Raw genomic sequence first — 17,599 nt, forward strand, 5'->3', positions numbered from 1 at the left:
GAAATAGCCATCTTATCCGAAGCTGAGAAACAATGAGGTGAATGAAGATTCTGTAGGGAAAATGGAGAAACACCGACCTCATCACTGAGTGCAACCAATGGTGCCGTAAACTTTGGTACGAACTTGGAGAGCCAACTTCTGTAAAACCGTCTCAGATACTGGCTTTTATCAAAGCCCTGAGACTGTATGATGAGTTATAACTCGAGAAAGGAAGACATAATAAGTCAATAAGGTCGCAGCGATTAACTTTCCCCCCTGCCATGCAATCCATAATGCCCACAAAAGACTGTATGTATCTATGTGTTACACGATCTAAGGTTTCACTTTTTACCTACCTAAAGTAATTTTCTCTGTAGGTCTTGGGTTCTTGCTGATCGACTGGAGTCGAACTAACTTGGAGAATGTACAGTCTGGCACATGTACCTGAGATTTTATCCTTCCCTCCGCTGTCAGCTGTCAAATCCAGTTCCAAATCCAGAGGTTTTTGCAGCACCTGCAAGCAATATTTTGTTTCTGTTAAATCACGCCTATATGTATGGAACGAAAAATCAATAATTTCAGTTTAAAACGCAGCAAAATTATATAAAAAGACAAGTTTTACTTTGCAAAATGAGGATACCAAAGATTAGGGATGGGATTTTTTTATCGATACCTATCGATATATGGATATTTATCGATAAACCAATAACTATCGATAATTCGATAGTTATAAAATTATACAGGGTGTCCCAGAAATAAATGCAAGTATTTTAAGGGGTGGTAGATCTCGATAAAAGAAACATATTTTCTCTTTATCGTTTTTCAATGAAGTCCAAAATCACGCGATTATTTCACTTCGAAAATTTCCAAAAAAAAGATTTTTTGCTAAAATTTTGAGAACCACTGGATCTTTTCTAGATTTTCTTCCTTGTAAATTTAATCTAATACCTGTGTTGCCATATTATCAAGAAATTATGGTTTTTAACTAAAAACTAAAAAAAATCCAAAAAATTTTGTTCGCGAAAAAAACTCCATAGACGTGTTTCTGGGGTTGAATTATACTACTAGTTAAAATACTTGCACTTATTTCTGGGACACCCTGTATAAAAAGAAAGAAATTTTACTCTGCAAAACGAAGGTACCCAAGATTAGGGATGGGATTTTTTATCGATACTTATCGAAACATCGATATTTATCGATAAGCCAATAATAATCGATAATTCAATAGGATAAACAAATTTTACTGTATAAAACGAAGGTACCTAAGATTAGAGATGGGATTTTTTTATCGATACCTATCAATATTTATTGATAAACCAATAACTATCGGTAATTCGATAGTTATAAAATTATCAAAAAAATATATGAAAAGACAAATTTTACTGCACAAAACGAAGGTACCAAGATTAGGGGTGGGATTTTTTATCGATACCTGTTGATATATCGATATTTATCGATAAAACGATAACTATCGGTAATTCGACAGTTATAAAATTATATAAAAAGGCAAATTTTACTTAAGTTTTTTTTATCAATACCTATCGATATATCAATCGATAACTCTCAGTAATTCGATAGTTATTTATCCAATAGTTATAAAATTATATAAAAAGACAAATTTTACTGTACAAAACGAAGGTACCCAAGATTAGAGATGCAATTTTTTATCGATACCTATCGATTTATTTATCGATAAACCGTTAACTACCAGTAATTCGATAATTATTTATTCGCACAAAACTAAGGTTCCCAATATTAGGGATGGGATTTTTTTATCGATACTTATCGATATTTATCGATAACTATCAGTAATTCGATAGTTATTTATCCGACAGTTATAAAATTATATTAAAAGACAAATTTTACTGTACAAAAGGGAGGTACCCAATATTAGGGATGGGATTTTTGTCATTCCTCAACCATCTTCGACGCCGTTTTTTTTCGATCAAACAGTATATGGTTTAAGATCCATTTAAAAGAGATATTTAAACATACAGGGTATTACACAAAAAGGTTTATTATAAATTTTTTTAAATTAAGTCTGAATTTTGTTGAAATCCTTAAAAAAATATTTAAATTCAATAAAAAAAACTATTTTAAATTTCCTTTACATGTATCTAGCTTACTCTAGACACTTCTAAAGCCGAAAGTAATTAGAAATAAATAAATTTACACGTGCTTCCTCGCTTTTAAAGTCGACAGTTTACATTAAAGAGCATTAAAACAATAAATAGGTGTCAAGTAGGTAGGTACCTGTAAATTATAGGATCAAGAAAAGATCTAAATTACGACATTTTCAAAGAAATTGCCTGCATGTGAACAGAGATAAAACTGTTAAATGTAAACGACACTGTCTTATCAAAAATAAATATGTATCTATGATGCAGGCTCTGGAATTGATATATTAATAATAGATATACAACAAACATTCACCTTAAAATTTATAATAGATCTGTCAGAAATGTCAAGCTGATACAAAAATATTTACGATTTTTTTATACATTCACCTACTGTAATTATAAAAATTAGATTTAATCATAATACACAGTAGTGTCATAGATAAGTAAGCATATCATATAGGAGATTATTTAAGTATTGTTCCTACCAGCGCACAGTAGGCAGTATGTCCAAACCAAGTTGCAAAAAATAACATCCACAGTTAGCATTTATGGCAATAACATTAGATGGGAAACATATTAGTTAAGAGTAAACCACATAAAAGTAACAAAAAAACATATTCGGAGTCTCTTTCGAGGGGCTGTAAAACGAACTTTGCGCAAAACCTACATTTTCATTTAATTTGTGTCCAATAACTGCCTTTTTTCTACAATTTTTTAAATAGTAGGCGTTGCATTCAAGTGACACAGTATTACAACAATTGAATCGGACGACCTTAGCTTACTGTCAAAAATTATTGTAAAATTGTCATAACGTGTTTTACGTAGATTCCCGGTTGCAGTAAATTTAATGTGAAGATAAGTAAAAAAGTATCTTTTATTTTGATTTTTTGGATAAAAACTAGGTAAAGGTCAAAGTAGAACATAATCATTTAAGGTTTTTTTGATAGTGGCATAAATTCTATCTTAGAAAAGTTAAGTCAAAAAAATCGCAAAAAATCGCAAAATTAAATTTATTGGAAGCGTAAGCCTCCGTGCGTATGTGTATAGTAACATCCTTTATGTGGATACTTCTCATAAATTAATTGTTATAGTAGCTAGAGCTAGAGAAGAACTTGAAATATAAAGTATTGTCTGGTATTATTAGAGACCCAACTTATTCAAATGACAAACAATCTTGAATAAAAGTTCCATTGGATTAGTATACTAGGGTTTTCTTTTAAACATTGACACCCCCTTTATCTTTTTTATTTGACGTTTCCGAAAACTGTCTCAAATGAAAGTAGTTTTCAATAAATTTGCCAAAAAAATCTATTTCGCATATACAAAGTGCTTCAAAAAGTCTGGGCGTGGTTCAACTATCTTATTTCAAATTAGGTATAGGCTATGCTACAAAAAAGTAGTTAGGATTTTTAGGAGAAAATAAAAATCAAATAAAAAATTGGATACTAATTTGAAATAAGAAAGTTGGGCCACACACAGGATTTCTAAGGCACCCTGTATATGCAAGAAGACTGTTTTTGAAAAATGTATTCGAGACCGTTAAACTTTTATTCAAGACACTTTTTCGAAAACGTCGAATAAAAAAGATACAGAGGATGTCAATATATAAAACAAACCCTGTATATGGCGGAGGAGTAATAATTGCTCAATATTTGTCTGTTTCATCTTGGCTCTGCCAAAAATCGTAAAATTTAGTGAAATGTAAAATATTCTTACCGCATTTTGGTAGCTGTATTAGTCAAAAGATGATTTTTCCATTTTATGAATCCCCTCCACCACCCCCAACCACTCTCAAGTCAGCCAAAACTAACAGGGTTCACGGCCTACTGGCATAGAATGTTTTTACCAAATTTGAATAAAATCGTACAAAAAAAGAATTTTTGCAAAATACTTCTGGATTTTTGCCCACTGTGCAGCGGGGGCTAAAGTTTCATTGGGGTCTGTGTGGCACCACCACGCCAAGAATGTTACATTATTAGGATGGTGGGTAGTCTAAATAGTGTGCCTCACTGGGACGCTAATTTTGAGGAAGCATTAATTGAGTGGTTTGATGAACTTAAAGAGGCTTAAGTGAGATGAAGACCATCGAGACATTGATTTTTCTCCGAAGAGTAACCATAACTCCGATTCTGAATCTCTTACTTATAGAAGAGAGAAAATTGAATAATCAATAACAGAAAAGAAAGAGATGTGAACCATATGTCAATGAAGAAATGACAAAAAACAAAAATCTCATGAATCAAATGTGCACGATCCATGTGCGGCAAAGGCAGATCCTATATTAGCATGAACTGTATTTGAAAAAGTTATGTACATTCAAGGTTTGCAGTTTTGTTGAAAATAATTTATGTTTATTACTTTAGCTTCACATTTCAGTTGTTTTGTACTGTTTTAATAATACGGTAAAATCATAAAATATATATGTTTTTAATTTCTATGGGTTTCTTAGCCAAGTTATATTTCTGTTGTCAAAAATTCCGAAAAAATGCGTTTTACTTTATTTTTGTGTCCGTTCTTATTAATTTATTGAAAATTAATGAAATTGTTTGTTCACAAGTTTGAATATATTGTAAACAGTGTTAAAATAACAAGCTTTTTATAAAATCTCTTCATCATGTATTTTAAACTGAAAAAAAAATTGGGATCCGTCGGACCCCAGCACGCCATAAACGTTACAAAAATTCACCACGCCCGCCAGTTGAGAGTTAAGGTCAAATGTTAAAGCACTTAGCAAAACATAGACACCCAAAAACTCATTCAAATCGGAATAAACGGTTCCTAAAATACCTGATTTTTTTAAAAGTTTGATGCCCTCTAGCGGACAAAATTATTAACTTACTTTTACAATTAACTTATTTTGGTTCCAAAAATACGTAATAGTTCTATATCTACGGAATATTGGGACACCCTGTATATTCAATAAACTTTACTTAAACAAAATAAATAGAGACAGATTAGACGAATAAACATAATTTTTTTAAAAATATTAAATATTTCTCTAGGCTGTTATCGAAGTATCATGTATTTACTGGTATGGTAACAAATATTATTTAGATCATATATGTTTTATTTTGACATTCAGTGTAAAGATATTTATAAATCTTGAATTCAATTAAATGAACTCGTATATTATTAAACAACTCATATCATTATCTCGGCTTATTAATATAATTTGTTTATAATTTGTAATTATAATATTATTTAGATATTCGAAATGTGTGATGCGCGCTTTGGGAAGTGCAGATTGTTTGTTTGCATATGAAATTATTATCTATATTTATACCTAACACATCCGTAGCTGTAAAATCTTCAACAACTATGTCGTATTGCATTTGTTTCTAACAATAACAAGTTCTATGTATATGATTGAAAATTTGTTGTTCTTAGTGAAGATCTCCGGTGTTGAATGGGGAATTTATATATCTTCAAAATATTATTAAAGTTGCTTACCCCTCAGACAAAGATTTTCCTAGATATTTTAATTTTTATGATTTTGCGTCAGTAGATCTTTATTATTTGAAAAAATCTAGGTGGATGTGTGATATACCTTTTGTTAATTTAACAAAAATTAAAGATTGTAGAGTAAAATACTCAAGGGTAATAAAAAGATACACGTTTAAAACATATTTTAAGTATTACAGAATTAAAGTAGATATAAAGCTATAAAAAAATTAGCTACTCGTAACCGTATACACCAAATGTACACCAGTGCAGACACGCACACTCACACACTCACACAACCACATCTACACTAGTGCACACTGATGTAACTGCCTTCAGGCTTCATCAGTATGGTAAGGAATCAGGAAGCGAAGAAATCGATCCCAAAACACAAAAAACCAGGAAGCAAACGATGCAACGAGGCACCGTGTGCAACCCAGGAGATGGAAAAAAAATTGATGAAGAAACGAAAATAAATGATGGAAAATAAAAGGAGCAAACGGGAGCCTAAAGCCCCAATTTGCAGCCAAGAACCAGAGTCGCCCAGGATTGTGGGCTTCGTCCAGAACAGCTGCGGAGGTAGCCAACAGCAACCCGCCCTTAGCCGTGGTATCAATATGAACAAGAAAGAAATAGTGAGGGAAATGTATAAGAAAGAAGAAAAAGATTAAACGGCTCAGCCCTCAACAACTCGTAACAGTATACACCGGTGTACACCAGTGCAGACACGCACACTCACACACTCACACAACCACATCTACACTAGTGCACACTGATGTAACTGCCTTCAGGCTTCATCAGTACGGTAAGGAATCAGGAAGCGAAGAAATCGATCCCAAAACACAAAAAACCAGGAAGCAAACGATGCAACGAGGCACCGTGTGCAACCCAGGAGATGGAAAAAAAATTGATGAAGAAACGAAAATAAATGATGGAAAATAAAAGGAGCAAACGGGAGCCTAAAGCCCCAATTTGCAGCCAAGAACCAGAGTCGCCCAGGATTGTGGGCTTCGTCCAGAACAGCCGCGGAGGTAGCCAACAGCAACCCGCCCTTAGCCGTGGTACCAATATGAACAAGAAAGAAATAGTGAGGGAAATGTATAAGAAAGAAGAAAAAGATTAAACGGCTCAGCCCTCAACAACTCGTAACAGTATACACCGGTGTACACCAGTGCAGACACGCATACTCACACACTCACACAACCACACCTACACTAGTGCACACTGATGTAACTGCCTTCAGGCTTCATCAGTACGGTAAGGAATCAGGAAGCGAAGAAATCGATCCCAAAACACAAAAAACCAGGAAGCAAACGATGCAACGAGGCACCGTGTGCAACCAGGAGATGGAAAAAAATTGATGAAGAAACGAAAATAAATGATGGAAAATAAAAGGAGCAAACGGGAGCCTAAAGCCCCAATTTGCAGCCAAGAACCAGAGTCGCCCAGGATTGTGGGCTTCGTCCAGAACAGCCGCGGAGGTAGCCAACAGCAACCCGCCCTTAGCCGTGGTACCAATATGAACAAGAAAGAAATAGTGAGGGAAATGTATAAGAAAGAAGAAAAAGATTAAACGGCTCAGCCCTCAACAACTCGTAACAGTATACACCGGTGTACACCAGTGCAGACACGCATACTCACACACTCACACAACCACACCTACACTAGTGCACACTGATGTAACTGCCTTCAGGCTTCATCAGTACGGTAAGGAATCAGGAAGCGAAGAAATCGATCCCAAAACACAAAAAACCAGGAAGCAAACGATGCAACGAGGCACCGTGTGCAACCCAGGAGATGGAAAAAAAAAATTGATGAAGAAACGAAAATAAATGATGGAAAATAAAAGGAGCAAACAGAGCCTAAAGCCCCAATTTGCAGCCAAGAACCAGAGTCGCCCAGGATTGTGGGCTTCGTCCAGAACAGCCGCGGAGGTAGCCAACAGCAACCCGCCCTTGCCGTGGTACCAATATGAACAAAGAAAGAAATAATGAGGGAAATGTATAAGAAGAAGAAAAAGATTAAACGGCTCAGCCCTCAACAACTCGTAACAGTATACACCGGTGTACACCAGTGCAGACACGCATACTCACACACTCACACAACCACACCTACACTAGTGCACACTGATGTAACTGCCTTCAGGCTTCATCAGTACGGTAAGGAATCAGGAAGCGAAGAAATCGATCCCAAAACACAAAAAACCAGGAAGCAAACGATGCAACGAGGCACCGTGTGCAACCCAGGAGATGGAAAAAAAATTGATGAAGAAACGAAAATAAATGATGGAAAATAAAAGGAGCAAACGGGAGCCTAAAGCCCCAATTTGCAGCCAAGAACCAGAGTCGCCCAGGATTGTGGGCTTCGTCCAGAATAGCCGCGGATGTAGCCAACAGCAACCCGCCAGTGTATAAACCTGAAAGAATTTGTACCTTCAACAATTCATTATTTATGACAAACTCTCTAAAATCTTTAAATAATGCAATATAGACAAAGAACGAACAACTTCTCAAAAAAAGAGGGAGAGCATACTCCCAAACCTTTGCTTTTTTTTATTGAAAATTTTAAAATCAAAAAATTGGTGTCAAAAAACACTCAAAAACAAAATTAAAAAACCCTGTGTGAAGTTCGAAAAAAATACAAGAACATATAAATACAGGGTGGCCCATCGAAAACGTTCCGCAAGGCATAACGGCCAGGGTATTTTTTTCAAAAAATCCAAATGACGTCAATTTTATTTGTGAGGGGTACAACTTTTGCCCCAAAAATGATTGCAAAATCTTCAACCCTCTCAGCGGGGGTGTCATCCCCCAACTTTTTTCAAATGGGAAGGGGGGTCAAGTGGCGCTGCAATGAAAAGAGCTTTCTATTCTCTATATTTCCCCGCCTCGTTTTTGAAAATCGGTCGCGTCATTGAGAAAATATGAAGGATTGAAATTTGAAAAGTTTATTTAAACATTTATCAGAGTAAATGATAAGGATAAATTATTTCGACCAATTTCAGGTTTTTTCTTATTATTTCTAGAAGTTTACGCATTTTTTCACTTGCTACAAGGTTCAACGATCAGATGCGGTATTTGCTAGATAGCTGACTTGTGCGTTGAAATTCTTCTCAATTGCTGTCCTCCTTTCACGCAGTTGAGCAGCTCTGAACTGTTTAAGAACGCGATACTCTCACTCCTTTCAATTGAGTCATAAAGTTCCAGAACTGTTCCGCGCCATATGGAGGCACGAGGCTATCGCGCATAGCTCCTTTCAGAACCGTTCTCGAGTAGCCCCAGGGCGTAAAGCCCGGAACTCGAAGTTCGCGAATGGAGTACAGCAAATATCGTTAAACTGACCTACAATAGAATTTCCAAAAATACCAGCCCACAAGTTCAATTTCTGAGGGTTTTGTGTGTGCACCTCGTGAAAAACCCTGGGGTTGTCCTCAGCCCAGTACCGACAGTTGTGCCGATTAACTACACCGTTCAAAAAGAAAGTACACTCATCAGAAAAACACACATTAAATAGGAAATTATTATCATTCGCTACTCGTTCACTCATAAATTCACAAAATTGCAAGCGACGATCAAAATTGTCTTCTTTGAGTTCTTGTACCAACAGAATTTTGTAAGGGTGGAACTTGTGTTTTTTTAATATCCTTTGGACACTACTTGTACGATTCACGCCGGTCTCATTGACTAATTTTCTTTTACTCAGCGTACTGCCCATGGCAACTTGGCCCAATACGAATACCTCAGATTTTCAAAAACGAAGCGGGAAAGTATAGAGAATAGAAAATTCTAGAAATTCAAAAACTTGGGAGATGACATCCCCGCTTAGAGGGTTGAAGATTTTGCAATCATTTTTGGGGAAAAATTTGTCCCCCCAACAAACAAAATTGACGTGTTTTTGAATTTTCTGAAAAAAACATTACCCTGACCGTTATGCCTTGCGGAACGTTTTCGATGGGCTACCCTGTATAAACCTGTATTTTATCAAACCAATCATCAACTGAACAATTATAGATATAATTAAATAAACAAATGTTGTTTATAAAAAAAAAGAATTATGACTTCTGATTTAACCGAAAGTAAACAAAACTAATTATAAACAATATGCTTTTCGTAATTTACAAGAAGTAAATATTTAAAGTTTTGAGGTTTCAATCTGTGTTGTTTGTAAATAAAATTTGTCTATACTTAGATATCTGAATGAGAGGCAAGTAGGTATCCACACTTCGTTATATAGAGATCCATTTTAGTAGGGATGAACAAAATTTAAAAAATATCGATATTGTTCAGATTTTTCATTTTTTGATATAGGCAGTAGCGGCTTAACCATGAGTTCAAATGGTCAATGCCTAAATTTTTCTGTATTTGCATCTCTTTTTGTGCCGCAATATCAAAGATTAAGAAGCTATAAAAAGAACGATTTTCAACATTTTTTTTTTGGAAAAAAAACTTCATAGACGTATTCCTCCTTCATAGACGTATTCCGTGCAATACTTTTCGAGCTCCTCTGAGTAAAAAGGCGAATTTGACGCGGTTGACAGAGAAAACACGAAGATGGCTATCTCTATGCTTCGCAAGTCTGAGATCAAAAAGTTAAGTCTAAGTTGTTGTTTACATTTTGCTAGAATAATTTTACTAAAAATTAATGAGACAGACAGAAGAGTTAAATGAGGTTTAAACTAGATTAGATAATAAAATATTAATATATCTCCAAAATCCAAATATTCTTATTACGGACCGTAACATAGCATCTGTCTCAGAACACATTTATATCCACTGCTTAGGTATTGCCTAGGTTTTTTTCGTTTGAGTCATGGCATTATCATACAAGATGCCAAATGTAGAAACGAGGAAAAGTTACGTGATCAGAATTATACCAAAATTAAAACACGTATACTACCTGACGAGGCTGTACCAGAAAAGAAAGAATTTCTTTCTACAATCTGTAAGAAAGTTAATATAACGCTAAAAATAATGTATTTCACAGAGGATTGGGCCAGCTGAACTGAATGAATCAGGAAGTTACCGATAATGGAAATAAAACAGTAGAACCCTGCGAAACTGAGCTATTTTCTAGTAAAAATTCAGATGTCCGACCCGATATTGATCTTTATAAAAATTTTGATAAAGACAATTTCAATATTTTTAAAAAATCGGGGGCAAAAGTAAGGGTGACCCTTACCCAGGGTGTCCCAGAAATAAGTGCAAGTATTTTAAGGGGGGTAGATTTGGTCAAAAGAAACATTTTTTCTCTTTACCGTTTTTCAAGTATGTAAGTCCAAAATAACCGATTTATTTTACTTTGAAAATTTAAACAAAAAAATGCTTTTTTGCTTAAATATTGAGAACCACTGGATCTTTTCCGGATTTTCTTTCATGTAAATTTAATCTACTACCTACGTTGCCAGATTATCAAGAAATTATGTTTTTTAACTTAAAACTAAAAACATTTCCAAAATTTTTTTCAAAAAATTCCGAATTTTCGCAAAAAAAAACTGATAGGTAGGCGTGTTTCTGAGGCCGAAATATACTACCAGTTAAAATAATTGCACTTATTTCTGGGACACCCTGTATATTAAATAAATAAAAGATGCTTCTTCGTTATGGTCATTTTGTTTTTGTGGATTCGGGCCGGTTGCCTGTGATTCCCGGGCCGGTTTCCACTTCCCCATCTATCCCTGTTGGCCACTGACCGCGTCAATCATAAAAGAATTTTACACTGAATGTCAAAATAAGTAATTAATTTTTAAATAGTATCGATAACAAATATCGATGTTTTTCGAACATCCCTACTTAAATAACTGAATAACTACTACGCAACTACCAACACACCATACATTAAATTTAAAAACCAATTCACTCTAATCGCCCTAGTAAACATTTAATAATATTATGATGTAGCGAAAAAAAAGCTGCGAGACTCACCATAATTTATTCAAATATAAGGTCTTTATCGATTTTCAAATCATGTTTTCTTTCTTTAAACGAAAATAGCCCCGAGAGCCAAACTCATTTTGTTTAAAGACGTTGTTTTTTTTTTCGCTTCTTTGCGCTATTATTATTCATAAAATCGAACAAAATGGTGTATCGTTTCTTGGTTAAAAATAGATAGTAAATATTAAATGAAACGATGGGTTAAAAATAACCGAAGATTTTGATTTATTTTTTGGTATATCTGTTGTTTTAATATTTATTTATTTAATTATTTACCAATATCGGAGAGTAAGTATAAATAAATAATTACAACCCACTACATTACTGACAATATAATATACTTCAGTGGGTTTAAAAAAATTCAAATAAAATAAAGAAAAAAAAATTGGTCAAATGCGAGTCGGACTCGAGCACGAAGGGTTCCGTACCATTCATTATCTATACAATATTAGACACTATATCGTGGGCGTACAGCGAAAATCCACTAAGTCACATTTTTGGTTGAATTGGATTAAACACACCACTATGTCCAGTTTTTCACCGTCTTTAACATGAAAAACCCATTAAGTCCAATTTCGGCATCCTTATATTATATTATAATATATTATATAGTGATGTGTTTAATCCAATTCAACCAAAAATGTGACTTAGTGGATTTTCGCTGTACGCCCACGATATTATTATAAACTTTTTTTCCGATTTAGCTGAAATTTTGAATACGCGTATAAGTAATTTAAAAAAAATGAAGAAACACGTTACTAAAAATTGTATTAATCAATAATAAATATGTAAAAAGTAAAAATAAATATGTAAAAATATGTAAAAATTAAAAAAAAACGATTAAAAAAAAGTCGCCTTGACTAAGATTCGAACCTGCCTTACTACGGCTCCAACGTCATAGCAGCGTAAAGCTTTAACCACGCCCCCCACCGAGGACTTGAAAGATTCTATGTAAAATTCTTACTTAAAAGATAATGTTTAGTGAAAGTACTTTTTTATTTATAAACATTTATTTAATTCTGTTTTTAGTATTTGTTCTTGTAGCGGCAACATAGATACATTATCTGTAAAAATTTCAACTGTCTAGCTACAACGGTTCATAAGATAGACCTTTGTAACAGACGGACGGACAGCGAAGTCTTAGTAATAGGGTTCCCGTTTTTACCCTTTGGGTACGGAACCCTAAAAAACAAAATAGAAACACAATTATAAAAAACAAACATGAAATTCATATCCTGCTAAGTAGAGAATTTAGAATAAGTGGGAGGGGGGTTAATCTCTGCGACCTTAGAGATCTATTGTGTCCCCCTTTCTTGAGTTATAACTCATCATACAGTCCCAGGATTTCCTACGGAGACCCGTGTCCCTCACAGTCGAGGAGCTAAGACCCAGGCCGGGTAGACGAAACGGTAGCTTGTGTCGCCCGTTGGGTTTAGAGGTAGGAGGTAGGTTCCCGACCCTTGGAGGAGGTGGTAGCTTGTATGCCACTTGCGGAGGATGGTCTCACGCAAGTGTCAGCCACCTCTCCTGTAGTTCTCTTTGGGTTTGGCCCCTTGGAACTTTCATTGTTACTGTTCCCAGTGTCGCTAGAGGGTTTCTCCACAGCTTCACCGATGATGTTTTTATTACTATTATTATCAGATCTCATAGTGTTCCTATGAGTCGCTAGGGACAGTCGGTCCACTTCTACAGAGCCCCGCATGTAGAAGTAAGGGGTAAAATACAATGGGGCGCCCCCCGGTGCCCCAAGGTTGAGGCTGTCCGTAGCCCCGCCCGGTATCGCTATATGTCTTGGTGCAATTCCCTGGCCACGACACTACAGTCAGGGACAAGACGATGAGTGAGATGCTTCTTAGACCAAGCCAAGTGCTAGAGGGGATTCCCCCCAGCACCTGACCAGGAGCTTCCCCACCAACGACAAGGTCTTGCATCTCCTAGGGGACGATCCTGCTAAGTAATATCCCCTTAATATTAAATCTAAATCTTTCTACACTTAACTGAAAGAGAGACAAATCAATACAATACTCGTCAAATAAGTGAGCCATTCTGTAAAGGTGCATTTTGACCATATTGTCAAGGTGTATTACCTTGACACATAGTATAATTTTTTACCTATTAAATTTGAAGTCTGAAGATAGTCTGAAGTTTGAAAATACCGCGAAATACCGTTAGAGTAATAGTAGTTGCATAAGTTGTGCTGTAAATAGTATAAGTTGTGTGTACAGAGTGAAACAAATAAATTCGTTAAGTATTTTATCGTGAGTTTAAATAGTGGACCCACGGAATCCGTAACAATATTATGTAATTGGTAATTCTGAAAGGATTTGAAAATAGTTTATTAAATCTGAAAGAACTACTAGAAAATGTTACGTTTATTTTATTATAGATTTCAGGAGAGTAAATCAATCATTTAATTTAACCATACAAATCTTCAAAAATATAAAATATAGAAGAAAAACTTTAACCTATACCACCAAAAATAAAAATTATGTATAGAATGTTCAGGCATCGTTCAACGTCACATTGGTGACGTCATTACGGCATTTCGTAAATTACTGCAGATTCTTTTTAGTAATTGTCATTGTCGTTTTATTTGGGGTTATAATTTTATTGACGGACATCGATCAATGTCAAAATTAAAATTCGATTGTTGCTGTAAAACAAAATTCAAATTTATTTATTGCAAAAATGCCTCAAAGATTTGACCAAAATGAACAAGAGCTCATTGCAAAGAAGCTTATAAATTGTTTTTCTCGAGAAAGAGACGCTGCTAGAACACTCTTGCCCGTGGACGCCGTATATGAAGTAAGTACAATGCAAAAGTGTAATATTCCAATATAAAATAAAAACTTATAGCATTTTTAAATAATATAGCGAGTTGCTGATGCTTTAAAAAAAGGAATTTCAACAGTCCAAAGGATTGGGATTAAAAGGATCCCAACTGATGAAGAGTTCAAGAAAAAATGAATAAACACTGAAAAAAACTCGCCTCGATCAATAATATAGGAACGTACTTAAAGAATTCTAAACAATATGAACTGATCTCAGACACACCCTAAAACTCCTATTTGACAAACAATGATGACGTAACGGTGAACGATGACTGAACAGTCTTTATCTTCGTTTTGCTCAGTAATGTTTGTCTATTTACATTATTTGCCTGAACTTCAAGCATCAATTCTATATTTTTTAACGCTCTGAACCAGTGACAACACAAAACCATTCAAATTATATCCGAAGGGGACTCGAATATGATTTGAAACGGACGTTTTGATAAAGAAACATCCTGTATCAATATAGCAATTCATCCGACTTGCCTCGATTGTTAGTTTGGTAAAGCAGGGGGGATGTTACACAAGAGGGAAGCACAACAATAGAACGTAACAAATAGAATTTGTGTAATTAATTACCTAGTAAATGTATTTTTAGTTAAAATGCCGTCAGTTTGCTGTAAAAAGTCACTTAAGTCATATAAATGATTCTTAAAAAAATGTACAGGGTGTCCTATTTTAGTTGTAATTGATTTTCATTTTGGATTATTAACAGAGAGAAGAATCACGAACCTGAACTAATATTTTATGAAACCAAAAACGCAGCACAGAAAAAAAAATGGTAGAGCAATCTTAGTCTAGAGGGCGACATTAGGAATATTCCTACTTCGCGTGAAAACTAGTTTTTACAGAATTTTTTTAGTATTTCTATTTTTTTAAATAATGGACCGGTTTTTTTAATGGGACACCCTATATATTTGTCAAAAAAATTAATCTGCCTTTTTACAATGTTATTTTTAAGATATTTAAAAGTATGTAATATAACTAAAAGCATATTATCATCTGACGATATAATTACAGAAGAAGCAAAAAGAAAAAATGAATTACCAAATTAACAGCTTTAATTAGATCACTTCCAAGTGCCTGAGATTAATTACATTAAATGGTAATTAAGATTGAGTTTTTCCTAATTCAATAATCTCTCTTTCCAGATCCAGGGCTTCACTGAAATTATTACTCATCTTTCAGCTCTAGCAGTAAAAATTTAAAATAAATATTTAAACAAATTGAACTTTACAACCCATGTATATAGCGTCTCACAGGAAGCATTCAAATACAAATTCACGGAAAATTAGAACTAATCTGTATGTTTTATAGGTTTTTTGTATATAAATCTCTACAAAAAAATCTTGGAAAAGTATTTAAAATTATCGCAAAACAGATCATCGCACACCAAAAGAGCTTTTTTTTAATTTTAAGATTTAATTTTTTTCAGATTAATTTTTCAAAAACCTAGTCTAAGTTTTATGGTACATATTTGTATTGACAGTTGTCAAAATGCTGTTTTATTAAAGTTTTTTTAGTGGGGTCCAGAGACGTGCTATAAATTGGTTTTAATTTTATGGAAAGCACTGTTCATTAAAATGCTGTATCCTATGTTATAGGGCTTGTTTCTCTCTACAATTTTCTGTCTCACAATGTACCGTTTGTGTCCTGGAAGAGTTCATAGTTTCATAGTTGTCGATTTTCGAAAGAAATCAGTACATGCATATTATTTCGTATATTTTTCATTTTATTGATTTTATGGAAAGCACTGTTCATTAAAATGTTGTATCCTATGTTATAGGGCTTGTTTCTCTCTACAATTTTCTGTCTCACAATGTACCTTTTGTGTCCAGGAAGAGTTCATAGTTTCATAGTTGTCGATTTTCGAAAGAAATCAGTACATGCATATTATTTCGTAATTTTTCATTTTATTGATTTTATGGAAAGCACTGTTCATTTTTTGGCCAGTGTTTATAGTTTTTTTTTCTATATTTTTTTGATAAAGAATCATCTAGAATTTGGCAGTGCCTTTTTCGAACACTCTGTGTATTTTTCTATAGCTTGAAGTAAACTTATTGCCTGTCCTTACATTTTTGATTGTAAAAAATAAAAATAATGTGAGAAAGCATTTTAATAGTTCTTCAAAACTGATTAAATTAATATGTTTAAGCCACCCTGTATGAGAATTTTCTAGTTTTTTTTAATATCCAAACAAATATAAGGTTTATAGGAAATGAGGTTACACAAATTAAAATTCTAAAAATATAAATTTTACATTTTCTAACATTCTGTATGTTTTAACGTTTTTTTTCAACTTTACAGCCTATCAAAAAAACACATTTTTGTAATTCCAACAATTCATTAATGCTGAAAAAATAGAGAAAGATCTTTTTCTTGTATATTTCAAAGAAAAAATGAGCAAAAACGACAAAAATACTCCAAGTTCAAATTTAATTCAAATTAAAGACACCTTCATCGTTTAACTTTAACAAATAATTAATCAATAAATTATACCACACTAATTTTATGACCTATATTTAGTTCATACTATTATCAGATAATTAAAAATTAATATATTCATATAAAAAAAAAATATTATTCTGTATACTGAATGATTTTATTACACCAGTTTTTAGTACCTTTAAATATTAATATATGACTTTCTATTGAGAAGTTAATTTTACATTCATACTGGCATTTTTTTTTCTATAAATACCAGCATAAACAAAACAAAACTGTTACGAATCTAGACCAACATAAAAAATGCAAATGTATGATAATTACTCCGATGTCACTAATAGTAATGGCTCCATCATACATTAACATAAATTATTTTTCTATTTTTATTACGACTTTTCAAAAAAAAAATCATAACACACTGTATCTGCTAAAAAAACTAAAATGTTCTTGAATATTTATATTTAGACATATTAACCAGTCTTTTCTCTCTTCTTTGTGCTTTTTTTTATTAATATTTTCAAGAGATACATTAGATAAGTTTTGATTTACCTGATCCATCCGTATAACACCCTCAGCCAAAGTCTTGAACCCTAGCATTGTTCGGTTCTTGTATCTCTTCCTTCTTTGCAACAGGATGTGTAGCTTGTTGCCCTCTCTTTTCAGGAAATGGGGATATTGAAGACAAAAAGTAACGTCTAGCATGGTGTCTAACATTCCGTTCGGAGGCAGAACCAATTCGTTTGATCTCAGAGTCCTTTTGCTCGACTGCATCTTCACGGCTATGGAAATGGAGGAAATATCCGAACCCAGTTGTTTGAGGATTTGGAGACGCGTGAGGGTTAAAGAGCATAAT

General features: G+C 33.8%; 1 protein-coding gene across 2 annotated transcripts in view; it reads right to left on the reverse strand.

Moving 5' to 3' along the window:
• Positions 1 to 17,599, reverse strand: part of LOC115885459 (phosphofurin acidic cluster sorting protein 1) — a 42,955-nt gene that overhangs the window by 24,795 nt on the left and 561 nt on the right. For both annotated transcript variants that reach the window (XR_004050736.1, XM_030904376.1), the window contains exons 2-3: positions 17,296 to 17,599; positions 336 to 493 (exon numbers count right to left, since the gene is read on the reverse strand). Coding sequence is in view for 1 of the 2 variants with exons in the window: in XM_030904376.1 (XP_030760236.1) it covers positions 336 to 493; positions 17,296 to 17,599 (462 nt within the window). In the remaining variant the exon portion in view is untranslated. The remainder of the gene's footprint in view (positions 1 to 335; positions 494 to 17,295) is intronic.

Source organism: Sitophilus oryzae, unplaced genomic scaffold (genome assembly GCF_002938485.1).
Source record: "Sitophilus oryzae breed Bouriz unplaced genomic scaffold, Soryzae_2.0 scaffold_381_pilon_pilon, whole genome shotgun sequence".
In the NCBI taxonomy this organism is placed as follows: domain Eukaryota; kingdom Metazoa; phylum Arthropoda; class Insecta; order Coleoptera; family Curculionidae; genus Sitophilus; species Sitophilus oryzae.